Here is a 27,353-nt window from a genome sequence, read left to right on the forward strand (position 1 = left end):
GCCAGATTTCAGCAGCCTAAGCTCTAGAGCTTCCTGCTTCCCTTGGATAACTCTTAAGTTGCTTCATGCCAAAGTCTTTTGCAGTTAGCAGGAACGTTGTTTTTCTTAACACATCCAGTTATGCCTCATTATGCCACGCTTTATAATTCTTCTGTCTCCTAGAGAAACACAAACAGAACTGCAGGAGCTGGAGAACTTGCTGCTCAGAGCTTGTGGAAGTTTACTGACTCTCTTCTGCCACAGAAACAGTGGTAATGTATTTTTTTATGGCTTCTCAAATTCAGAGTCAAGAACAAGTCTGATCTAAATCTACAGCTTTTTTCAGCTCTTCGTCCTCTCCTTTAGTTTGGCCTTTGTCTAGCAGCAAAAAAACTGGGTATTTACTTTAGCATGCTACAAAAGTTATAAGAATAATCAATTCTATAGCAAGCTCCTCACTGCTGAAAATGAGAAATAAGGGGATAACATAACTCTGGGAGAGAACTCACAAGCATAAAAATAGTCTATTACTTACAGTACAGCTTATCTTGTAAACAGCCCAAATATTGCATCAATTAGTATTAATCAAATTGCATTGTGAAGAGTATGCACAGCAATATGAGCAAAAGCTGGGAGAAGAGATTTTGTTAAGCTTAATCCTCAACTGGAAATGCAAAGTTTATGTACAGATTCTTAGTGTGCCAGCAATTTTTAAGTGTGTGAATCAGGGTTACTCAAACAAAACCTCACAGCGAATAAGCACAGCATGAAATGTTTACGAATCATGAGTAAATCTCTGAGAGAATATTTTGCCAATTTCCAACAAAAAAAATTTAATTCCTCGTTCAGCATTTTGTTACATTGTGAACGCAGTCCTCAGTTCAATGGCTTCTTTGCCAGAGTAAGTCTCGTACATCGAAAATGTGAGTAACCCCAATGGATATTCTTAACAATCAGTACACAAACTATACATTAAATTGCCAATTTTTGGCTCATGCATGGGTAATACATTTAAGCAAGCATATTTATGCCTGTCTGTGTATTTAAATGTATGCCCAAGATAAATGCAAAGTATCTTAGTGTATAGATAGATAAATGCAAGATATCTTGCAAGTCCTATTGCAAGAAAATAGTTATCTACTATTTTAGCTCTGTGGATATAGTTCAGCAAAAGAAATGAGAAATTACATGCTCCCTCCTTATAAGACTGATTATCTCTTTTGGAAATGCCAGAGCAAGGAGAAGGAAAAGCTCATGCGCAGTGAATTATTTTTCCCTTTTCTGACAACTGTAAGTTTAAAAAGGGTAAAAAATGAATTATTAAACTGATGTAATGGTAAAAAATCAGCTTCTTCATGCACCCAATGGTAAAAAAAATGACCAATCAAAACTATGAGGAACTGTCAAATAAAAAAATCCTCTAGTTTAAAAAGACTTTAGCTTTGATCGCTTAGAGAAAAGGCGAAGAACACTTCAAGTGCCTTTTCTTGGCAGGTGACACACAAGGAAAATCCTTTTAAACAAGCTTCCTTTAAAAACCTGTTACCTTCAAAATGATCTCAAATGTAAACATACTAGTGAAGACATAATCTGCATACCCTAGGATCTGGAAGGTAAACAAAAAGTTACAAACATTATTGCTAAAGCTGCTTTTGAGCAAACAAGGATCAATTAACAATGCATTACCTTTAACAGGATTTCAACAGTAAAGATGGCTGTGAAAGCATAGTCAAAGTAACCAAGTATCTGCAAGGTATAACACGTGCCACAGTAAGAAATCCATCTATTAATAAATTTTTACAATTTAGACCACATGCACAACAACACCAGAATTAATCTAAGTCGATAGATGGAGAATTTAGACAAAGTAGTTTAAAATTCCAGCTATTGTGCAACCATTTTTATTTGCTTAAAAATTTAACAGACACCACTGTGCTTAGGTATTAGATTTCACCCCTAACGAATTGACAGGACCCAATATCAACATTTTCAATTCAGACTTTCATCTATCACCTTTCACAGATACTTTCTTCAGCCTTTAGCAGAGATACAGAATCTTACACAAAGAACAAATATGTATTAATAACATCTGGGGTTTTTTACCAAAGCACTGCATCACAAAACTTCAGTGGATACTTCTAGACTGCATATCATTTCACATTTTGCTACATTATATTGTTCCTGTATAGGCTTGGCTCTCAAAGCAAACTAAAAAATAACAAAATTACTTAAAATCATTGCTACAGCCCTTTTTCCTTGAGCTTGAAAGATACAGCAGTGATTTACTTGTAGGAAATTTAAAAGACCCCACAACAGTTGCACAGTGATATGCAAACTTCTAAGAGGACTGTGGATGTGGCATTGACCTCCCTGCTGCTGACAGCCACCTGAACACACATTTCAGTACAACCCAGATTTCACCCTCCCAAAGTGGCCATATCACCAGCACACAATTTAAAGATCAACCTGCACTGCAGTAGGGGAAGAGTTTAGTTTCAAGGATCTAGCATACAGTTGTGCACAGAAATATGTTGCCCATGGTTCAACAAGGAACAAAATGGAAAGGAGAAATAAAATAAAGAAACAGTACACACAAAAAAACCTATTCATGTTAGATGAAATGAAAGGAAATAATTTTTCCCCATATTCCACTGAAGATCCCATCCTTCTGCAGTTTGCTGTGGCTGAAAAAATATGCAAATCATAAAACAATTCAACAAAGATTAATCAGTAACCAATTCATTCTAGAGTTAAAATATTTAAAGGCATTCCAGTTTGTAAACTTTCATTCCATTGCTGAGCTGGCTGGTGGAAGGAATATGAACACTCAAGGTAGCAAAAAGAAAAATATGCAGGTCTGGGGCATGTGAGAATACTTACAACAAGAGGGCAATGCCTTCCTGAAATCCCTCACACATTTTGTCTGTGTCCCAAACAGGAACAACCCTTTCAGTTACCACTTACATTTTCCCAGTGCTCCTTTAGTTATGAAAATAATTATCAGCTCTTGAAGCCATTTCTATAACAGTAATTTCAGTATTCCCCACCAGCTCTCTTTTTCTTAACCATTGGTGTGATTCATTCATAAGGTTACATTGGTCCAGTTCTGTAGATATGGGAAGGACACAGCTCTGCTGAATAGTGCATGGAGAGTGTCTTTGTGCTTTGGCCTCTTTTTATCTTTGAAGAAAGATTTAGCTCTTTCTTTCTTACTAAAGTTACTGAAAAAGTGTTCAGAGAATGCCAACAGCCAAAAGAGGCTACATCTACACTAGCAAGAACTAGAGAGATACAACCTTTACAGACACAGCAGCCCTGCCTTTCCTGTAAGAGGTGGCAGAGTTTCTCTAACTCCATGGCAATCTCTACAGATGTTTACTCAGCACATAAACTACAATTTTATTGAGTAACAGAGACAATTATGAAGTTAATACTTTTATAAATATTTTGCTTCTACAAATATATCTAAAAAAAAGATGCAGAAACACCTCTAAATGTACAGGTTTGTGTATAGGCTGAAATGACATTTGTCTCTGAATCAAGGTAAGAGCTGGGCATGCTCTGATCCTCCTCTTCAATGTGAGTTTAGACAAAAGTGTCACTTGTTTAGTTTCTGATATGGCCAATCATGAACCCAAGGATCTTTGAGTCTGACATGGGGGTACTCAAACCCCTTAGTGTGGCCACACTAGTCCCTTTGAACGAAGAGGTAATATTGTTATGAATCCATGCATTCACTACAGAGTGTTACTCTAAGTGCCCCAGGAGCATATAATAGCGTCAGTGAAGGAGAAGAGAGGACAGGTCAGAATCTATTCCCAACATGTGATAAACAGTGATAATTTTAACTGGCATTTTTAAATCAGTGACAAACACTGACAGGCACTAAGAGTGATTCAGGAAATGCACATCAGGTACTCCAGCTGCAATGTATGAAAAAATAGGAAAATTATAGATATTACATTCAGCTTGAACATATATCCTACTAAACAATAGCCAAAGGAAATATATGATGTAAATAATAAACACTTCTAATACTGATGATGTTCCATCCATAAAGTTAATTGACTTTAAAGATTTGTGCTTTTTAATGCAAAAAGAACATAAATGTACAGCTTGAAAAAGGATAAGGAATGTTTCTTAACATGAAAATTAAAAACTAGGCACTAGTCCCAAAGAATTATTATCCTGTGAGGGTATATTTATCTTCAGACACAGAAATGAGGGACTTACATTGTTTCGAAAAGAGTGGCTGCGAATTGGATCTTCTGCTGCCAGAGAAACACTGCTCAGCATGATGAAGACAAGGATGAGATTGGTAAAGATGTGATGATTTATAAGTCTGTGGCATCCCACTCGAATTCTAAAGAAGAGATACAAAAATAAACCATGTGTGCACATAGAATTCAGCAGATGGTTAATGTACAAAATGTTTTCTGTTACTCTGCCAACAGTAACAGAACAACAATCAGCAGCAAAAAGCAGTGAAAACATGGAAGTTATTGGTCAGATTTCTAAGAATGGAAATAAATTCAAAAGCCAATTCACCTGTAGTGAAGATGCACTTTGTCAAAGGAATCTGAGAGGGGTTGGTTTTCAATGGGTTATGAATTCCACTACAAGTTCCAGTGTTTGTACCACTGCACATGTACAGAGGACCACGTCAAAAGGACCAACACTAGACAACAGGTCAGTTCAGATGCCCTGTTTGATTTGATTCCTACCAAAGCTGTAAAAATTACTCATCTTGTGAGACGTGGCTTAGACTGCAGATCTCACTGTGCTACTTAAAGACAACTGAAATCAGAATGTCTGTGAAGATTTTCTCACAGAATTACAGGGTAAGTGGGTGTTGAAGACTCCAAAGCCATGAGGTTTCAGCCACATGACATGAAGTGCAACTGCCCATATGCTCAGAGTCACTGAGCCCAGGGTTATCACAAAGACTGTTGAGCACCTTGGTAGAGGAGATCTGGGATTAAACTGACAAAAAGGCAGGATCAGGTTCATAATTGACTAACACTGAAGTTGTCTAAATTCTGCTGAAGAATCAGAAGGTTCTCAGGAAAAATTTGTTCTCCTGTTGCTAAGTAGATGATTGGCGTATAGTGTACTTTACTTAAGCAAGTTGGCCACTGTGGCCTGAGAATATGGAGTGTTAGTTGAAGCCAAAAGCAATTTGACATGTTCAACAAACCTAATATTTTTGCATTCAGCATATGTGTTCTTAAAATTACTAGTTTAAAGAGCTCTCTTTCCACTTTGTTTGCAAATTCGAAAGAGCTTCAGACAATGCATGCAATGAGTAAGACACAAACCCAAAACATTGTATCCTGATGGTCACAACATCTTCTGAACTTGTGATGACCTCTACCACTGAGGAGACAGCATTCTCCCATTCCAAGTAACTCTTAAACTCATTTCTAAGACTGCTCATAAAAATGCCATCTATAAATGCCCCAGCTATGTTCAGTCTGTAGAAACTGAATTTAAATCACTTTTTCACTTCCATCCAACAATTAGTAATGAATTTTACTAATTAGTCAAGTTTGCTTTCTCAGCAGTGTAGAACTTCAAATGATCTGGAGTTAGACTGAGAGGTGAAAGATCCCAATTCCCTCCAAAATCCAACTATTATTGTTCTTGATTTTTTAAATAATTTGTCTTTATCTTTGGTGTTTGTTTGAATCTGGGAAATGCTGCTACCTAAGAGGAATGTATACATCCTTTCTCTTTCTTTTCTCTTTTTCTATTGTCTCTTCTTCTTGCCTGTATTGCTCCACAAAGGTTGCTAGGGCTACAAGAAATTCTATTTCATTCAGAAGATGCTCAGACCTTATATCACAGCTTTTATATCCAGTGACTAACATAGTAAATAGATACTATACATTAAAGGGCACTTTCCAGACGTGCAGACTTCACACTAAATGTACAAAATGCTATTATCATCAACAGTGGGAAGAAAACTAATATATTTTTCAAATTCTTCTCATTTGCTAAATAATCATGAAAATTTTAGGAGGGAAGCCAATCTCTGTTCTGTTGAAGATACTAGATCTCTATTCCTAACCTCCTTGGAAGGAGGTCTGTTGCTTCACTGTTCAACCCTAATGCACTAAATCAGTATTTTTCAAAATCTTATTTACGGATTGGTGCTGCTGAAAATGAAGAAGGCACTCCCTTCAGGGATCGGTGTGATCTTCTCCTTCATGTTTAGTTCTGATATCCTACGGGGGCGTGGGCCTGCTGGTACCTCTGGTTCATCCTCCTCATCTTCTTCATCTTCACCTACTTTAAATGAAACACTTCTTTTATTATAAACTATATAATATCGAGGTTTTGCTCATAACAATACAAAGGCATAGCTTGTATTAAAATATACACAGCTTATAGGAAATACATAAATATTCATAGCATGGCTATAAAAATCCCCTGACTGTCAGCCCATGCCTGAGCTGTGCTGTGGGGGTGCTGAGCTCTGTGCACTGGTTGAGCACTATGTGTTCAAAATTCAGGGCAGATTTCTGTAACAGGCATCCAGACCATCAGGCAGAGCTGATTTTTAGATAAGTGTGTTCACTGGACTGGAAGAAAATTGACCAAACATCATGAGCCCTGGAATGTCCCTTTTCTGCCAAACGTTTTGGAGAAGTTTAGAATTCGCTCCCACTTCCAGATAGTGTTACCACAACAGTCTTGAGGCTCACAGTATTAACTCTCATATGATGTCTGTACTGTCTAGGAAGCTGCAGGAAAAGATAATACTTAGCAGCTTACAGGTCCACTTATCCACTGATAACACAGTACAACTTCAGCGACTTCAAAGGAATTGATTCAATGCTCAGCAAGACCAAGTTTAGGATATTTAAGCAAACAAACCTAAATGTGCTTGTGTTCTAGCTAGTATTCACATACCTGGTACATCACAGGGTGGATAGGGATCTTTATCCTCCTCCTCTCCTTCTCCATATTCACCAATTGTCACCTGAAGCAACGAAAGGGATGCACAAGAAGAAAAAGAAATTTGAATATAGCTTGGAGTATAAAGTTCAACAGAAAGCAAACGAAATAAGCCTCTGAAGTCAGAGAAGTGACCCCTAAGTCTCAGTTTTCTGAAACAGGGTAACTGAAAACAGCAGAGAGCTGACAGTTTATTACATATTTTTTCAAAAATTATTTTTCTCTAGTATCCACATTTTTTTAGCTGTGTAGAGGACACAACCAACAGGCTTTGAATAAAGTTAACAAGAATACTAGAACATTCTACTAAAGAGTTTATCATTCACTAATCTCATTGGATTTATCAAGTAAAATACCTACAGGAATCCTAAAATGACATCACATTTTTCTAACATTAACTATTTAGTTCTAAAAGAGCTTCCCTTCTCAGGATATACTGAAACCAAGAGGGTTTTCTGAATTAAGAGATATTGTAAGGATGCAAAGCATCAGAACTAAGTTTCCTTTGCCTGGAAAAAATGTAGGGATAGTGGGTTCATAAAAGAAATTGCACGATGCACAGCAGTCTTGAAAAGTACTCCCCAGAAAATGAGTAAAACTGCTTCTGAGAAAAGACACAATTTTTAAAATAAACACCTTACTATCCTTGGGCTTCTTTTGGTCAGCTTCTGACTTCTCAGTTTTTTTATTTTCCAGACTCTCTTTTCTACAAAACAATACAATAACAATTACAAAGCATGCCATGCAAAGACAGACAATTTTAAGTGAACTATACCAATTCTACGAAAAGTTAAGAGAGCATATCTAAAACCTTATACTAAAATATTTAAAATATTTTGCACAGCTGCAGGTGTCAGAGCAACAAAATCTACTGCATTTGAATGCAACGATCCATTTAAAAGATTATAATCTTAAATATAATTCCAGAAGCTAAGCCCTAAAAAATTCAATACATGATAATTACTCATTTCTAGAGGGATAAACTGTGCCCTTGAACTCATACAAACAACTTTCATTGACTTCCACAGGCTTACACTCATTTCAAAGGAAGGTTTTCTTCTTGTCTATATAAGGCTTAGAGAACTGATTCCACAGGGAGTTGTGCACTGGCAACAACAGATACATTCTTGTGCTGTTTGTTCAATAAATCCTACTGTTGCAATTTTTAAATATCACTAGATTATCATTATGTTCTTAATTCATCCCAAATACTACCTAACTTTTATATTCAATCCTACTATTTGGCTATTATTTTAGTGTCTAGGCAAACTTTCCCATTTTTATCTTGAGTCCAATAAATTTTGAAGATGGTAAAGACATTACATGGTAAAGACACTATATAAAGAAAATCCTTATGAAAGAATTCAGTACCCTCCTCCTTCCCTCTCCTGTTTTTTCAACATGCCCATGCTATTTTACCTTGCATTCTTTTTCCTTTCCTTTTCTTCAGCTTCTTCTTTCTGAGCTGTATTTAGACTTTCAGCATCTGCCAAGTTATCCACAGCAATGGCCAAGAAGACATTTAGCAAGATATCTATTTCAAATCATTTTAAGGACACTATGCCTTACTATACTTGTTTGGTTTATTATCAGCATAAACACTGACAATGTGAGAGATATAAAACACATGTTCCCAACCTACAGCGTGGAGATTTGTGATGCTGGAGTGTAGTGCAAATAACACTCACTTAATGGACTAGATAATACTGGCTGTAAAGTAAGCAGAGATCCCTTAGGGTCAAAGATTTTAAAACTGCAGAATACTTTATGTATTTTTTTAAATAAATGAAATTCAACTTCGCACCAGCCTGAGCAAGTATCAAATCTGAAACTGTCTATTATAAGTGAAGACTGTTCAGGCATTTTGAAAAATTCATTTTTATAATGCACTGTCTTCCATGTCTACAAATATCTCTATCAAATTCTGTACTTCAGTTCATATCAGTGAAGTACAAATGCTGATACAAATACCATTTATTACAGAAAATAGAATGCTTTTGCCCTTTTATCACCTCCTGACCTTTTAAGAACTTCTGAGAATGACAGTACTTTGTTTCTACATGGGGCCAAGGAAGCATTTCCAGCACACTGAAGGCAGGGAAGGGAAGTGTTTCAGCAGATTTAATCCTAACTCTGACTCCACATCTCCCCATGCAGATTTCTCTCCTCTGGTCCCTGCACTACCCAGGGATCACTGGCTCCCCTGTCCCCGTGTGTCAGAACTAACAGGGCTGTATCGAGCGTCACGAGGATGGATGGGATATCACTGCCCTGGAAACCAGACCACATCCATGCATTTTCAGGGGGAGAGATGTCAAAGAGCAGGTAGAATAAGGCCATGTTCCCACTGAAGGAAGATAGAAAACATTCTCTGGTTTCTGCTAGTGTGGTGGCTGGAGATGGACTGAGCATCATCGACTCTTGTTCGTTAGGGAACAGGTGCACAAAGAAAAGTCCATTTAAAGGACACAGCACATGCAGAAAGTGCTTGTGTGCCTGTGGCCATTTACTCCCTCCTAGAGAGATTTTGCATATATCCCTGGCACACAGCCCCATTTGGAGGGGTCTCCAGTGAGTGTAAAGGATACAGTTACCACAGATGAAGAGGATAATGAAATATATACAGACTATCATGCCTGAGGATGATGGACCACCGTATGCCATTATGCCATCATACATAACAGCATTCCAGTCTTCACCTGTCAGAATCTAAGGAGTAGATATTAGTAGATTATTAGTAACTCAGCATCAAAAAGTGCAATGAACACACTTCCTATGATCACAACACAGCTAACCTTCTGTATGCATAAAGCAATACCATACTCTGTTTTAAAATTTCCATTCAAATAAACACCTCCTGAAAGCTTGGGTTTAACTCTAATAGCTTTTATTTTATGCTAGGCATTTGTATGACAGAACTTCAAAGGCAAAAATAATAAAAATAAATTTTTATGGACATTTTATTCATTTTGGCACGTGAAAGTAAGAGCCCTGGTTTTTAGTAATGCCACATACGTAGCAAAAGTTCACCACTCAAAAATCAAGTTAGTATAAAAATTCTGAGTATTGCATTGATATTTCCTCATGCTAAAATTAAATGGAAAAGTTTTTTGCTTGCTCTGAGCAATCACCAGATGCAACTTCTACCCAAGAGACAGGAAGTTGCCAAAAAAGTGAATCTTGCAGGGTCAGCCTTTAACTCTCACCTACAATGTCTGAAAACAAAGACTGAGGTAATATGCAGAGGTGAGTGTGAAAATTACTAGAAAGATGAAACCAATTAGCCTAATTCCAGTATCCACATTGGCAAAAATTAAAAAAGCATTACAAATTCGTGAAAAGTAAACTCTAAGTACAGCCCTACCTTTTCACAAGTCACATAAAAGTTGCCTTAAAATTTTAATAAAATCTGAAAGCATCTCTAAAGAAATTAATGCTTAATTTTGCATCATAGTAAGTGATATGACCGATACGCAAATAAGCACTCTTACAAGGCTTATTATTTTTTCCTGCTTGGGCATAGCTGAACTTTCATATAGCTAATGAAGTTAAAGAAACAAATTTGATCAAAATAAAAATAACATTCCACCTCTTTTCCTAGTCATGTATTTAATGGACAAAGGAGATCTCATTTTGTGAAGTAACATGACAGCTATGTTGCATAGATAGATCAAATAAGATATGAAACAAATGGTACAAATGGTGCTGAGTTACCAGAGTACTGAATTTAATGAGCAGAATGCTACTTAAAGTAAACTGAATAAACAGTATTCGTGATTTTACTCTCAGGCAACATGATCACCTAAACAGTTTTGTTGATCAAAGGTAAAATGTTTCATACGGGATGAAAGAAAGTTACCTGGAATACAGTTAAAAGAGCTTGTGGAAAATTATCGAAGGTGCTCCGTTTTGTTTGAGTTTCATCAAAATTAAATTTGCCTCCAAACAGCTGCATTCCAAGCAACGAGAAGATTATGATGAAGAGGAAAAGCAGAAGCAACAGTGAAGCAATGGACTTCATTGAGTTTAACAAGGATGCTACCAAGTTGCTCAGGGATGCCCAGTGCCTATAAATTAAAATGCGTGTGTTAACACACACCAAAAAAACCTCAAACAAAACAGTAAAAGAGCAGTGCATGATGAAGTATTACAAAAGAATTGCTGATCACTCTTCAGCTATCCTTAGAATTAGCAGTATTAGATAATCTTACCTTGTTACTTTAAAAATACGCAGGAGACGAACACAGCGAAACACTGAAATTCCAAGGGGTGACATAATTTCCAACTCCACCAAAATGGTTTCAACAATGCCACCACAAACAACGAAGCAATCAAAGCGGTTAAAGAGAGAAACAAAATAAGCCTGCAGGCCCAAGCTGTACATCTTTACTAACATTTCACAGGTGAATAAAGCCAGAAGAACTTTATTTGCGATATCTGGAACAAAATATTAAAAAAAGAAAGATTCTGAATTGCCTCATAGATTCCATTTTCATTTTAACATATTATAACTATGCTTTCAACACTAGTTTTCAGCTTTTTGCTTAAGAAGAAAGTATTGTTTTTTTCATGTTGGACTGTAATTTACGTCTCAGTGGCAAAAGTTACACAAGGATGTAAAGCTTCCTGCCACCTATAAACTATTCATCTTTCCAATCTGTTGTGCAGTTCACAGTTCCTCAACTCACAGCTTTAGTCCACACTGTAACGTAAGCAGCCAGCCCACAGCATGTTCTGCTGTGCCAGGTACCATTTCCTTCCTCATCTTTCAGGCCTGGTTTCATGCTAAAAGTACAGGTATTTACAATTTAGTACTGTCAGGTCTGTGCTGGCTACCACTGAGCTGTGTTACAGCTGTGGAAATCAAAGACATTCAGTCATTTCTTGTATCTCCCTTTGGCTGGGCTGAATATCCCTCAGGACAGCAAACAACAGAACGACGAAGTACAAAAGTAGCCACTGATAAATGCAAGTATCTACACTCAAAACCAGGACAAACAATTTTTGGTTGTACCTTGGATCTGGGTCAGCCAGTCGGGTTGATTGTAATGCTCTGAGGAGATAGTTAATGTGTTCAGAAAGACCAAGACAATAACAAGCCAATAAAATGTGACAGATTTTACTGCAGCTCTACATTTTCTTCTATTAAATCGGTTCCAGCGACGCCAGCGTCGACTGCAAGTTCAAATAAAAACAAATTTATTATCATATAGAAAATGCATATAAACTTAAGGAGGGCCTCTTCTGTGTAGAAACAGTGCAAGTACATATGTGTGAGCAAGTACATTTTCATAGATACATGTACAGTATTTCAATAGTTGTGTAAATTATTACCAGCTGCAGATTAGGGACTGCTAATGTGTTATTCCTTTTTTAGATTTCTTTATAGATTTCTAAATGTAAACCACAACTTTTGCAGACTCTAATTGCCTGTGACATAATTAGATTAAGCTGCATTCAACATTCCATTGAGTAACAAGATAGATCTGTCTTTCCAAGGCCCCATACACTTAATAGCAATAAAGAAAAGCCAATGAATCAACTCAGAATTCAAATTAAATTTAGTCTGAAAATGCAGGCTTTGAGTTAAACCACAGACAGAATTCTGGCAGGATTAAGCAAGGTAGGAATGTTAAGGTCACCTTTTAGAAATCTACTGTGTAACATTACAAATCTTATTCACCAAATCCTTGAGATATCTACTGATGTGCCCTGAAATTGTGTCAGTGAGCAAATGTTTGTGAAGTAAATAAGACTGATAATAAAGTACAATTAAAGGCTGTACCTAGGTATGAGGGTGTATCTTTGTACTCATAAAACTAGATATCTCTGCTTCACTTCTGGGAACTGTATGCAGGCATTAACCGAGTGTCCCTTATGCACCTTAAATTTGTACTTGAAGTAATGGAAATTAATACTGGTTCCAGAAATCAGTACAAAGATGTTTCAAGCCTTTGCAGTATTCTAACCATATAAAGGAAAAATATCCTGTCCTGACCTAAATCAACATGGTATTCAAGAACATTCTTATCTTGCCAATCCCTGCTATAAGGGCTATGTCCACGGCCATCATCAGGATGGCTCATTCCCTGGGTAGGTTAAACAGACTTTTTTTTCACACTTACAGAACCTCCTATGATTGAAGTCAATGAGACAAGAATCATACTGTTGGGATATCTCTACTTGTAGGAGTCAAAAGCAGACTCAAACTGTGCACCTCCAGGCTTTCTGAAGCCAATGCAAGGAGAACACACTGCTGTTACCAACAAATTACTTGCTCTGCATCCAACACCAAAATCAGTTTTATCAGAGTTAAGAAACTGGAACTACTCCAGATATTGCCTAAACTGCTGGTGCCAGATGTTGCCATATCTTCTTGACTGACCCTCACTGATGATTTTATGCAAAAAATATTTACCCTGTGGGTTGTCTGCAACTGCAGGAGTGTCTTTGCCCTTCATGATTCACTAAGTCAACCACTTGATTACTTACCTTAAATCACAGAGCTTTTCGTTGTTGTTCCTTCATGGAGTAACCTAACCTTTTTAAACAGAAAGAGCTATCTCTTCTGTGTTTGAAATTATCCTTTCTAATTACTAAATATATGTCCTATAAGATGGGAAAATAAAATCAAAATAAAGAATCCTACTGGGTTTGTACTGGCACATCCAGTGTCTGCAGTATCAGGCCTATTAATTATTAATTTTGCTTATAACACTTTCCTTCCGCAAACATACTTGAAAAATAGAAGCTCACATTCCCAAATGCTCCTTGTAAGTGAAAAGAAAGCTGCAAATATCAGCAAAGCAAATGAGGGAGTTTGATTTCCAAAAGTGTTCCTGGGATACTTTACTTTTGTGTTTGCTAGTAACTGTTAGGAAGAACTTTCACATAGTAAAATTAAAACTACAGTAAATAAAGAGTATTTTTAGTGAGATCATTATGATGTGTGAACAGTCACAAGGAAAAAAGCGATTATGAGAGGAAAATACTGACCTGAACTTGGATTTTGAGATGGTTTGACTAGAAGAAAAGGAAAATACATTTTTAAGAATGTAGAAAGAGTAATTAACACAAATTCGTTTTCTTTAGAATTTTGCATTGGAATGACATATATATAAAACAAGATTTTAACAAAATGCATCATGAATGCTAAAAGTCTATTGCCTGTTGTTTATTTTTTTCTGCAATACCAATCCTGAAGCTTTACAAATTTTTTAAGTGAAAGAAAGGAAATCTCCTTTAAAACTAAGTAAATAAACCTTGAATAAACAAGCTTGGAAGTCACAAAAATCTGAGCAAACAAACAGTGAACACCACAGGATATAGAAATAATTCCCATACATTCAGTTATTGTTGGAAAAAAATAGGTATTCTCCAGGTCATGCACAATTTAACAGAAAACATTCCTTCTTCCATGTAATCAGGAACTTCTGTTCTTATCACTCTGGACAATAATTATATTTTATAAAAGCTCTTAGGAAAACACAACTTCATTGCAAGTTGAGTTGAATTGCTTTATATCTTCCTACCTTGAGAATTTTAGGAGCACTTTAATACTGTAATAATTGGTCTAAACCTACTGAAAGGCAAAAAAAACCCCTGAAGTGTCATACAAAGCTTGACTATTTCAAAGCAGTTTGGGCTAAATAAACGATGGGGAAAGAATGATTCTTTTAAATGTTGAGTTGGTCAGGGTGGGCACTTGAAACCCGTGCCCGTACTCACCATAAGCTCCCACAGCAAGGGGGGCTCTCCCCCTCTCCGCTCACGTTCTCCGTGTTCACCGACTCGGTTTCGCTGGTGGGCATGCTTGCTGTGGGGAGACAGGCACTGCTTTAGACTCATCACCAGCCAAGGCTTTACACACATCACCATCTCCTGTCCTATGGCAACAATACCTCCACCTTTTGTTCCTCTAATGAGAGCTTGGAAGAGCTGAGGAGTAGCAGATGAAGCCAGACACTTCATCAGTCCTCTTAGAGGAAAAGCACACAAAACTCCAGAGCGTGGTGGCTTCTCTGTTTCTTTTCAATGACTCAACATAACTGTTGACAATGCACTACAGAATACAAAGTAGAGGAGGTTTGTAACAAAGAGTGCTATCCCTTGTAAAGAAATAATCGTGAGCTAGATTTTGTGACCTGTCATTTTGAGAAGCATTCTGCTAACACTTTGGAGGTGCTTATCAGCTGAAGAGTTGTTAACATGATTGGTAATTCCAGGAAATATTATCCAACTTCTGAAAGCAGGAACTATCACACTCTGGTCATACTGACCACTCTGTGCTTTTCCTGACATCGCGAATTGTCGAGGCAAGAAGATAGAAAATAAATGTGCCTGCAAATACTGTGTGAGCAGCAGGAAGGAGCACTGGGAATGGCAGGGTGGGTACTGCAAATGATGATGAGAATTAATACTAATTAAAAAGGGGATGATGGCATTTGTTACACAGTGAATTACTGTACATATAGTGGATCATTACTGAGCAGTTAGCAACTGTAGCTAATGATTTTTAGACAAAACTCATTTGAAGATGGATCATTATCATTTATCTTCAAATCAAGTGAAACATAAAGGGAGGACACCTTATGTCAAAAGGTGTTAGGAAATGATGAACAGCTGAAGTTCTCAGTACTTCCCAGGGGAGAACATGCCTGCATTGCAAGCAAAGAATGAAAGAAAGAACTCAGGAACAGGAAAAGTGTAAAATTAATGCTGCTGGTCTATACAGTACAAATACCACATAAAGTAGGAAAAAATAAGAGAGGCGGAAGATGCCCTGAAATTACTGTAGGACAGCAAGAACAGAAGAAAACCAGAGCATTCTAAAGGTATTGTGGTGTGTACCTTCCACTGTTTTGATGATTTGCTTGTTTGGTTTATTTTGTTTTGTTTTGTTGGGAAGGGTTTAAAAGCCAGTGTTTGTGCACTGAGAGTACCGAAGGCAGAAGGGATACACTGCCTACTTCTGATAGGGAGGTCTCACTATTTTGGTAGCCTAAAGCAGGTTTAAAGCAGGTTTAATTACACACTTCATAATATAAGTGAGAATTAAGAATCAGGTCCTGAATTTTCCAATTTGTCAACACACCAGGTACAGAATGAGAACTGTCAGTAAGTCTCTCTATATTGCCTCAACACTGACATGGAATGGTAAGTCCTGGTTTGCTTTCCATGCCCATCAGTTCCATCCCAGCTGAGAGACTGACAGGTCTATGCAGGCCAGATGCTCAGCTACCGTTTGCAACAGCTGAGAATCTGTCCCCATAAATGTAAGTCACTGTTATATGAAAAGTTAGAGAGAGTGGCATAACAAAGAAAGATCCAAAACATCCATGCAGGTGTTTGAATAAACAAAGCACTTCAGGCAATAAGCACAGCAACACCTTCTTTCACAAGGTTCTTCTGTTTTGATGAGTCTTTTAAAATATTACTGTAATTGCTTTATGCATGGAAAGTCCCTGGTTAGCACCTGCAAGTGCCTCAATTCTAATATCATGCTTAAGTTTTAAAAAACGAATATTGCTAGTCCTGTGTGAACTCCACAGCTTACAGACTTCAAAACTAATGAAAAAAATCCTTGATATCCAAATTCAACTATTAAAATTTCAAAGGGTTGGAGAAAAAAAAAATCACAACACTATTTCAAATATAGCCTCAGGTCTTCAGAACTAAGAATTTTTATTTCAAAATGCCAGGGGGATCTTCTGCAATAAATCCAAGGGGTTTCCTGGTGTGGTAAAGAACTGAACTGTTTGCCTTGTCCTGAGTGACATGCATGCTGTTAGGAAACAAAACATTATAGTCACCTGATCCCATATTTCAGCACTTGTGATGGGCAACTGCAAAATATGAGTGCAGAAGTCTTGTTTCATACATTGTTACTAAGAGCTGCCAGGAAAACAGAGCTAGGCACACTTTTGCAATTATTACTTATGTACAATGTGTCTCACACCTGTATTTCAAATTTATCAACCCGTCCCTCACCTAAAAGCAGTACCTAGAATCCGGTTCTTCATAAAGTGTCACTCAGTGTCACCAAAACTACATTTGTCATTATTTTTAAAATTATTCAGCATTTTAATTCAAGTTTACCCAGACTTGATATGGTAGTCCACAATAATACCAGGCCTTTTTGAACAGGACTGCATGAAGAAAAACAAAGTACAAAGGAAAAAAATCTTTGTCTCTATTGAAGTGAACGTCAGTTCTGCTAATTATTAAATACAGTCAGAATGTTATTCTCTCTTTCAGACACAACATGGCTGTTGCTCTAGCTCTTAAGTGACTTGCAGGTGCTGTGTTACAAACAGAAGAGGGAAAAAAGAATGACAGACAGTTCAGTTCCCATTAGAAACTCAGCTGTGATTATACTGTAATTTATATGTCAAAATTAACACTCGACGGGAGTACTGAGAAAGGCACCGTGTGGAAGTCCAGCTCCAGCAATGCCATTAGATCTTGAGCCAGAAGAAAAGAGCAGCAGCACTGCATGTCCACATCCAATCTGTTAATGCAAGCAACCTGCCAAGCCTCCAAAAGACCCAATTTAATGACCACAGCTTCTTAAGGGCAGGTGGTGTTCATCAGGCAAATACAGCACACTGAAGTTTGGAAAGACTGTGAGCTCAGCATGGTCAGCTTTGAGATCTTTAAACTGGCAGCCCAGTGTTCAAAGGAAGAGACCAAATTTATTCTTTATTCACCTTTTGCCCTTATTTCACTGGCATTCTTCTGGAAAGATTATGTAGATTTCTAGATCTAATAATCTCTTCAATTAAGCTAACTCACTCCAAACAAAAGAGTGCTTGCATTAGGCAATATAAGCAACCCATACAGCATGCAGCTTAATACTTTCCTGAGTATATAGAAAACAGGTCAAATACTTCAACTACTACATTTTATTTCTGTAGATAAAAATATAACATGAGAAAAACAATCTATTATGTTCTCCATTTACTCTAAAGAGTTTTCAGACTTTGGAGCAGGAATTTCAAACTTCACTCCAGGATGTAACATAACTAATGCACAGCAAAGAGCAAGCCAGTGTCCATCAGCAGTGATGTGTCCATCAGCAGTGATGTGTCCTAGCCAGCAGAAGTTACAAGAAATAAATTACATAATCCTGCAATATGACAATTTTCATCACAATTTGCATCGCTTCAGAATCCAGAATTACCTGAACTACTGAATTGTGGTGTCAAGTATTATTGTTAGAAATGTTTCCCTCTAGAATGTATATAATCAGTATTTTAACCTCTTTCAACTTCCACTGTGCATTTTTTGATCCATAGGCTGATCTCATTTTCACTCTGGTGCACCTTGGGCAGCCTTCTGGTTACATGTGCTGATGTGGAGTGACCTGCACAGCTCATCAGCATTGGTTACTGCAGAGAATCTTGGAATTATTTTAAAAGGTATTATACCAGCAAAATTTTAAATCAACCTGCAAAAAAAGTGATATTCTGTCTGCTAGCAACAGCCAACCAATTTCTTGAGTTCCAAAATTCTCTTAATTCTTTCTCAAATTAGGACATGAATTTTCTGAATCCTTTATACCAAATCTTTGAGGTAGTCAAATAGAAAAACGGGATTTAAAAAAAAATCCCCAAATTGGCAATATTATCATTGCAAATTTGCCTCAAATTTTCCTAACTCTGCTGTATGCCCAGAAAACACATCATAAAGAAGTGGTGCTATCTATTCTGACCGTGAAGCTCCTCGGCATAAATCCATTTTAAGGAGAGTCTGCTTGGAATATGTTCTACATGACAGTATGGCAAGATATCTGTCTTCATGTAGATTTAATGTTGATATAATCAACAATCATTCTTGTAGGCTCTCACTTTCTATAAGTAGCCCATGGAAAAGCAATGTAAGGTTGAATGACTGCGTAGCAGTGGGAGGAGAGCAAAACAATCAGTGATTACAGTAGCATCACTGAACCAACCACTTGCAGCCTGAAGGATGACACTATGAACCTTGGGAATGCTGCACACTCCACAGACATGGTGCTTGGGAGAGGTAAAACAAAGAAAAATATTTAGGGTAGTATTTCTAATGCAGTGTCAGTTTAAGTGTGAGCTACTCGGATCAATGTAAAAGTGTCACTAACACAGAAAAAAAATAAACTTAGGCCATTGACTTGTACTTCAGAAAACCCCTACTCACAAAAGTTCTACCTGCCCTGCAAGGCAGAAGAAACCAAGTCAGTGCACATGTGCTTGGCGATGCTTTGGACCAGCAAGGTCAGGTGGGAGTAGCGAGACAGCAGGGGCTGCCAGCCAACAACAGCAAGTTTACAGCCAGTTCCAGGCTGCTTTATGAGAGCCATCAGAACCTGAACCTCCTCGTTTAAAGGCTGTGTTGAAACACATATCGAAAGTAAAACTGCAACCACCTTTCAGGAACTTTTATGGAAAAACTATTTCAGGCTGTAAAGCTGTGCAAGCTATTAGACAATATCTGTAATGATCACACAAATAACTTCAAGCAGACTCACAAAATGAGTTTGCACAAAATGAGTCCATTGGGTCCTAGCAATTTCTGACAACATTCTGCAATCTCTAAAGTAACTGGATCAGATTTTTCAGCCCCAGTCTGGACTACAATAGTGATTCTTAGGACAGCAAGGAAGCCAGTTATTCAAATAACTGTTGCAGACAGGATTAAAAGTAGACCTCTCAACTACTGCAACTGTGATTATGGCAAAACAACACGTTTGCCCTCACTAAAAGAGTGCAGATTTGAAAATAACTATCATACTCTAAAGTCCCTGTCCAGCTCCAGTGTGGGTGGGGAAAAACTGAATAGACCAGAAAGTACAGAAACAAAACCATCAATAACAAGAGGAGATACAGTAAAAGCTTGTTAGGTTTTGTGAGATTCTACACTGTAAGTATTAAAAATAATTTGTAAATACTGTCATCATACTATTCCTAAGCTTATACCATGATCCATTATAAAGCTTGTCAAATATTTGTATTAATTTCTTTGTACCTAAATTTAAAATACTTTTTTTATCTCGTTTACCTGACTTCTGAAGAAGAAAACCTATGCTTCAACAAGAAAGTCACAGACAAAGACATTTCAGAGGAAATCTGAATGGATAAAACACTCTGCTTCAGGGAGGTAGAGCAGCACCTCATTTCAGACATGCACTTCAACCAGCAGGAAGGACTGCATGCACGAGGGGTCACATGCTACAGATGGATAGCCTTGGTTATAGAAAATGCATCCAATATGTGCTCCCAAAAGCTAACGCATCCAATGCAGCATTGGCACAAAAGAAAGTTCAACTGCAAATCAGAACACGTTTTACCATGTTTATTGGAAGAACGGCCAAAGCAGCTAAGTCTGCTTTTCTTCTTGTCTTCCATTAAGTCGGCCAGTGTAACCCCTGGGTAAGCACATGTAATCCCAGCAGTGACACGGGAGGTGGCAGCAGTCGCAACGCAAAAAAACAAAAACGTGTCCGTACACACAACACAGGCAAGGTTAGGCAAAACAAACTGAAATCACCGGCAGCGTAACTAATCACAGCTAAATCCCTCTCCTCGCACGGATTTTCGCATTTTGAGCTGAATTTGCAGTGCTCTGAAGGCAATGGAAGCTTTTTCATTGACTTCAGGGTAACCAGCTATTAGTTCATAACAAAGACTTCCAACTTTTACTAAAGACATATTTAAAATTCTAATAGTTAAAAAGTATTCTTTTATTCAACAGCACTGAACACCTGCCCACTATCAGTAACAGAAATGGAAAAACACATAGGGTTAATAAATAAATGACTTAATGCCTTCCCTGGTTAGAAATTTTAAAATGCTGGGGGGTTGCAAGAACCCCAACTACAATTTTAAAGTGTGAGAAACTATTAATCACTGACTTAACAGCCTTTGAAATCTCTACCTTTTCCTGCCACAGAGTTCTTCTGTATCCTAAGCCCAGAGCTCTTCCACACCATCGAAGTTGCACTATGGTGATCTTCTATCACCATAAATCAGCAGTTATCTTGATCACCCAGAGGTTTAGATATTCAAATGGGAATACAGTTGCCTAGAAGCCCGAAAATTATGATTCTGACTACCTTGGGACTCAGCTCTACCTTATACTTCAAAGATAACTCAAAAGAAACCATCACCAGTTTATTCGGACTAAATTTATTTCCTAAGCTTACTATTCATGCCTTGAATGCAAGGAGGTGGAGCAACTCAGCAACTCTTCCTCCTTTACAGCCCATTGCAGCTGATATTAAAAATTAAATTCCAAGCCACATTTTTAAGCTCATGTGCACAAACCCAGGAATGCTAGGAGATTGCCTATCCACTGGAAATTTCCACTCAAAACATATATGCACGCCTGAAACAAAATTCCTGACATTTCTCTTAAAGTTCTTTTAATTACTTCCCTTCTATTTTTACTTTGCAAGCTTCCTGCAACCCTTAACTTAGCCTAAAATTATGCCCAAGTTAAAAGTTTAGACTTAAAAGCTCTTTCAAACTGAATCAACTATGCAAACAAGTATTTTTTTATCTATATGACCTAGAAGCCAGGTTTAAGGAATGCTGGAGCAAAGGGGGTTTTTACAGCCTATTAACAAACCCCCAATTTGAACAGGATGCAAAAAGTTCCAGGGATTTCATCTGTAAACCAAGTCCATTGGCAGCAGAGCTGACAGTGTGGTTGTCCAACACTCTGTGAAAATTTGGCATCACCTACAATTCTGTACCACCTACAGCTCTGCACAGCAGCCTGGTACAAAATGTATTTACTCCACAGAATGCACCACCTTTTACTTCTCAGTCTTAGGACTTGATAATGGGCCCCAAACCCACAGTTTATGTATCCCTTCCACACAGTGTTAGAAGCAATAATTAAGTATAGTGAACTCTGGATTTTTTTGCTCTGTTCTAGATAAAAATTCTGTTTGTGCAACAGATTTTCATATAGACATAAATTATTTCTTTCCGGGTGATGCTGGCATCAACATCAACCCACAGTTTCCTTCCAGCCTCTCATAAAATGATTATTTCCTTCCAGTCAGCAGCACAGGTCCATACTCTGCTTTTATTGTGAACTAAAGGACTAATAAAAATCTGAAATTCAAAAGCAAAGATTTTAAAAAACTTAACTATATGCAATGCAGAGATAAGTTTAAAAACAGCTAACTCAATATCAAACCACACTATTTTTGTTATTTACTACATCTGAAAAGTACTGTGGTTTAAAAGAACAGTTCATAATAAATTAGCAGCACTAGAAGAAAAATAGGGGTAATGATGTATTATTTCAACAGAGAAAATAATATTCTGAGTTGTCTTTGACAAACAGCTTGTAGAAGCATTTCCTTAAAACTACTTAATGGTATCTAAATAAACAAATACCATAACTTTCCAGAGTACAACATTAATAACAAGGTGCTACTTAGTATACGTATTGAAATTTGGACTTTAATCTTGGGTTTAGTATTAAATCATAAAACACATTCTGAAACTGTGTTCTCACGAAAATTTTAAATCCTTTTCTGCAAACATAGCAAAGAGGCTAAAATAACCTCTGCTAAATTATGACACTAAAATACTGCTCTTACCAGAATTTTCTGCTATACAGAAATCAAGTATAACTTTTACAGTTGTTGCAATATCATGAAACTCATTCCTCTACCTTAGGACTCAGGTCAGAAGCACAAGAAGGTCACTACAGCATAAATTACTTGTCCCATAACACACTATGTCAAACAAATACACTGTAAGTAAGTGATATTTCTCAGTGTCTAATGAAAATCCCACAAGACTCCATTTATTTCACACTCAGTTAAGACATGTAGTAAAAAAGATTTTATATGGTTTTCTTGAATATCAAAAAGAAAGATCCAGAATCTCATTTTCCTACTTCAAAACAAAAATAAAATCCTCACTATTAGTACAAGGTTATTTCTTGGCTGTAGCTTTGGCCATATTTTTAAGCTCTTTATATTATTATTATTTCCATGCATGTACCTACACACACTCCTCCTGAGTAAGGATTTGCAGTGATACCTAGAGGCACGTAGCTTCCATGCACTAACTCTTTACAGAGCTCAAATAAAGCTAAGTTTAAAAGTCTCAGAGGTGACTAAGTGCAGACAATGATTTATGCATGGACATCCCAGAGCTCTGGTTAGTTGTGAGATTCCAAATTATGTTCCATGACTCAGCATCACTGTACCAACAGACAATTGCTCTGCTACCCAAAACTTCTGCAAACTGAAACGAGAAAGCCACATCAGACTGGCCACATTCACCCCAGCGTGTCAGCCAAACTGTCCCCACAGAAGGAGTAGAGGAAGGAATACGTACTGTTCCTCTTGCCTTCCTCATCAGCCTCTTCATCATTCTCAGGGTCAATGTCTTCTGCCTGCGTTATCCAGTCCAAATACCCCTTCAGATCTTCTTCGAGCTGCTGTTTTTCACGTAGCTTCTGAAAGTCCCCTCGGGCCTTGGCTTTTTCTCTTTCTTTGGAAAATTCCCTATCAAATTCGGATAAAGCAGGAAAAAAAGCATTGACTGACAAACTCTCAGGCATTGATCTAGGTCTTGACATTGCAGAGTAACACAGTGACACAGAAAATACACTGCAGATTAAAGAGCTGCTTTGAAAACAAGGTAGAGGTGCAAAGAAGTCATGGCAAATCCCTACCATGTTATATCACAACTTTCAGAGATTTTCTGACTTAATTGAAAATTAAGTGGTACTCCTAACACTTCCCACAGGGAAAGGGTCCATTCCTCCATTTAATTCTGTGTTCTTCTATATAGATTTTAAAATTGCTTTTATCTACAAACAGTAATTAACTTGCAGTAACAAAATAATATCAATGTTGAGTATTAGTTTCAATGAAAATGAAATTCTGGCAGCCAGTTCTAAAATCTTTCCTCTTCCAGCCACAGTTCATTGCCCATGCCCATACATACAGCGTTCCAGAATTCCACTATTGTGCTCTCTCTTAACTGCAGCATGGACAGACACCTGTGCTGTTTGAGATACGGATGTTCTGCCTTTTCTCTCTGTAACAGAACCTAGAATTCTGCTCTCAGATCAGAAATGCATCCTTTTGTCCTCTATCTCGTTGCCCCAGTCTCAAAACAATGCGTTGGACTGTCTGTCTAGTTTAGTCTGTGTTTTGGCTTAATCCCTAAATTATCATGGATTAATATAACAAAGTTATGAGAAGGAAATTGGATAAAATGGCCTGCTGAGGTCCCTTCCAACCTGAATTACCCTATAAATCTATGATTCTCTCAATGATACATAACTCAAAACCATTACCAAGTATATTCTTCCACCACAATATCTCATCTGCTGACATTATTACAACATTTGGTGTGATCCACAACTCCAAACACATTACTCCCTTCACTAGAAGGATCAAACACGTTCCAATTTATCTGAGTATCAGCACACAGAATTAAGGGTAGGCAAGCATCTTTTGAACTGTACTGTAAATATGTACCAATTCAATATTTAAAATCAGGTTTGTTCCAACTAATATGTTCATCACAGAATGGTTTGGGTTGGAAAGGACCTTAAACATCATCTGGTTCCAAGCCCCTGCCATGGACAGGGACATCTTCCACTAGACCAGGTTGCTCAAAGCCCCACCTAACGTGGCCTTGGACAGTTCCAGGGAAGGGGCAGCCACAAGTTCTCTGGGCAACCTGTGCCAGGACCTCACCCCCTCAAAAGGAAGAATTTCTTTCTAATATCTAATCTAACCCTGACCTTGTTCAGTTTAAAGCCATTACTCCTTGTCCTACCACTACCTGTCCATGTTAATCTTACAGCAGTGCTCAAATTAAATTTAAAAAATGGCTACAGCAATTTCATTTGCTATGAATTTGCAACTCCTTTATTTATTGGGAAATTTCACTAGAAAATAGTCCCTAATTAATACACCTTTAAAGAGGAAATTTATTAAAGTACTCAATAAAATCCCTTTTCTAGTGGAAAATACTAGAAAATTAGTTTAAGACTGCAAAATACTTTAAGAAGGCATTTCAGTTCGGTGATATAGATTATTTATTCAGAATTGCAAAGACATAATCTCACCAGGGTTTTTATTTATTTTTATTGTTTTGTCTTCAAACATGTTGGAGCATAAATTTAGTGTTTAGAAGACATCAGTTAATTTAAGAGTTAAGCCCTTTACAATGCAGAAGTTGCCTTTTTTTTTTAATGTTCTGTTGCAGAAGCTACACAGCTTTCTATTGCAAAAGCTAAGAGGCAGGCACTACACCTTTTACAGCTGAGGACTTAACAAAATTTCATTTTGGCACGTGGAGATCATCCTGTTCCATCTGATGGCACTGTAATGAAGCTGAAGAATGCCAGTGCTTGCTTTGCATTTGCTACCCTTCATCTACCATCCAAGGACAAGGTCCTGCAAAAGGCCATCTTGTCACAAAAATGCTTGTGAAAGAGAGAGGGCCCCAAAGATCTCTCTGAAGGATAATTGCTTTAAAAAAAAAAAATAATAATTTCACAAGCCAGTAAGAAACTATTTGGTTTATGGAATGCTGGGTTTAGAGCATTAGAGACCGTCATTTACACCCAACTGAGGCAACACACTCGTGCCTCTCTTCCCACAGAGCCTTTGAAAAAAGAACTATCATGGCATAATATGAAATCACAGCTAACAAGCATTGCTAGCTTTTACTAAGTATTCATATCTTTTTCAGTTAAGTCTTTTGGGTGTTTCTCATTAATTCAAAGAATATGTGACATGTGAGGGTACAGTAAAATGAAAGTTGCTGTTATTATATAGAGGAGTGAAAGAAATAATTTTTAAATGAATCAGCTGGCAAGGCTGATAGTTTGAACTGCACTTTACCCATGGCTGAGCCACCTTTTAACTCTGACTCTACATTAAAATAGCTTCATGCAGAGAACTAAACACAGTTTTTTATATACACAGCTAACTCTGACCTTTCCCTTTAATACAGCACAGAAGTCAGACACTGACTTGTTAAATGCTGCAGCAAGTTATCAGTAGGGGGAGACGCAAGGGTGCTTATTTCCATGATATTCAAAAACTTTTTTAAATCCTGACTGTTTGTAAGGAAGTATAGCACCTGAGAAGACTGCATTTTCTTCAGGAGAAGGAGGAATCTGGCTCTAAGGTATTTTTTTCTACCACAGCCACAATGAAGTGGCATCTCTCAGGTACATATGTACATGCTCCTTTTAGTCAAATGCCATGAATAAGAAAGCAAAATTTAATGGAATTGGAAAGTAATGACTTTCCTATTACCAAAACAAAAGCATCTTTTTTTCCCCAAGAAACAAGTTATTTGAAAAAAATGATGGGGTGACGAGAGAAAGATGTTGGCTCTTTAAAACTTCTGACAAAAACATTTATACAAAAAGATATTTGAATATTTAGATAAAGACAGACAGACATTGGTTGCTCTCCTGCAAGGAAGAATAAGACAGCTGCTTGTGCAGCATTTCATGGCTGTGGAATGCACAGCCTGGATCCAGGGAAGAAAGAAAAAGCTTTTGGCTCTGTAGGCAACATATTACTGACATGGTTGGACTGATGGCCTCAAGTGGCCTCCCGGTCATCAACCCAGCACTCCAAGCAGAAGCCTCTGAAGCTGACAGGCTTAGGAAATTGCACATTAATTGCAGTAAGTGGACTTAAGCTCTGTAAATATTTGGTTTCACAAATGCCTGTGCTAAGAGAGCTAACTTGAAAATACGCATTTCATTCTGGTTTGGTAAAACGACCTGGATCTGACATTTCAAAGTGTATATTGGGCAGGGGGGTGCTTCATCTGCAGCAGAATAGATACATAACTTGCAAAATAAAGCATTTTACCAAGACTCGTTTACATAATCTCATTTACTTCTAGTGATACCTAACCTACTACCTAAAATGCAGGTTTTATTTCTATTGCCCAAAAATTCATTCTGTCCTTGCAGAAAGATGATCTCATCTCTGTTTAGGCACAACACCATCATCATCAATGGTTGTTGAGGCAGAAGCATATAAAATGCAGGGCTTGAGTTCATGCTTCAGTAGTCTGGGGCAATCATGCCAGATTATTCTTCCTTCAACAGAGTGAAATAACTCCTGCTGATATGCATCAGTTGGAAATGGCTCGATGCAACAAGGTGGAAGTGGCAGCAGGGAGAACCTGCTGGGACTCAGTCACAGCTCTCTGGTTCACACACCTGAAATTTCAGGCAGGGCCATATTAACCAAAGATCTTAAGACAAGAATTTATTTAAATTGACTATTTGGTGTACTCTCCCTTCTCTCTGCAATTCACAGACATAATAACTGCAAACACACGTATTCTGGCCTCCTACCAGCTCAAAGTTTCCCCATGCTAAGGACCAGACACATTTCCTAAGGGGGCCTGTGCAAC

The 27,353-nt window shown here is 37.6% G+C and overlaps 1 protein-coding gene across 16 annotated transcripts in view; it reads right to left on the reverse strand.

Annotated features, from left to right (window-relative positions):
• CACNA1D (calcium voltage-gated channel subunit alpha1 D) overlaps positions 1–27,353 on the reverse strand; it is a 171,486-nt gene that overhangs the window by 56,067 nt on the left and 88,066 nt on the right. For 10 of the 16 annotated variants that reach the window (XM_064667685.1, XM_064667681.1, XM_064667677.1 and 7 more), the window contains exons 9-21: positions 23,280–23,449; positions 14,668–14,755; positions 13,936–13,962; positions 11,954–12,114; positions 11,151–11,376; positions 10,799–11,006; positions 9,528–9,648; positions 8,359–8,473; positions 7,576–7,645; positions 6,895–6,964; positions 6,126–6,270; positions 4,213–4,342; positions 1,666–1,725 (exon numbers count right to left, since the gene is read on the reverse strand). In XM_064667685.1, coding sequence (XP_064523755.1) covers positions 1,666–1,725; positions 4,213–4,342; positions 6,126–6,270; positions 6,895–6,964; positions 7,576–7,645; positions 8,359–8,473; positions 9,528–9,648; positions 10,799–11,006; positions 11,151–11,376; positions 11,954–12,114; positions 13,936–13,962; positions 14,668–14,755; positions 23,280–23,449 — 1,591 coding nt within the window. Of the gene's footprint in view, positions 1–1,525; positions 1,586–1,665; positions 1,726–4,212; positions 4,343–6,125; positions 6,271–6,894; positions 6,965–7,575; positions 7,646–8,358; positions 8,474–9,527; positions 9,649–10,798; positions 11,007–11,150; positions 11,377–11,953; positions 12,115–13,935; positions 13,963–14,667; positions 14,756–23,279; positions 23,450–27,353 lie in introns of all 16 variants that reach the window. The other 6 variants (XM_064667683.1, XM_064667678.1, XM_064667676.1 and 3 more) reach the window with 2 other exon arrangements.

The sequence above is a fragment of the Pseudopipra pipra genome, chromosome 11 (genome assembly GCF_036250125.1).
Source record: "Pseudopipra pipra isolate bDixPip1 chromosome 11, bDixPip1.hap1, whole genome shotgun sequence".
In the NCBI taxonomy this organism is placed as follows: Eukaryota; Metazoa; Chordata; class Aves; order Passeriformes; family Pipridae; genus Pseudopipra; species Pseudopipra pipra.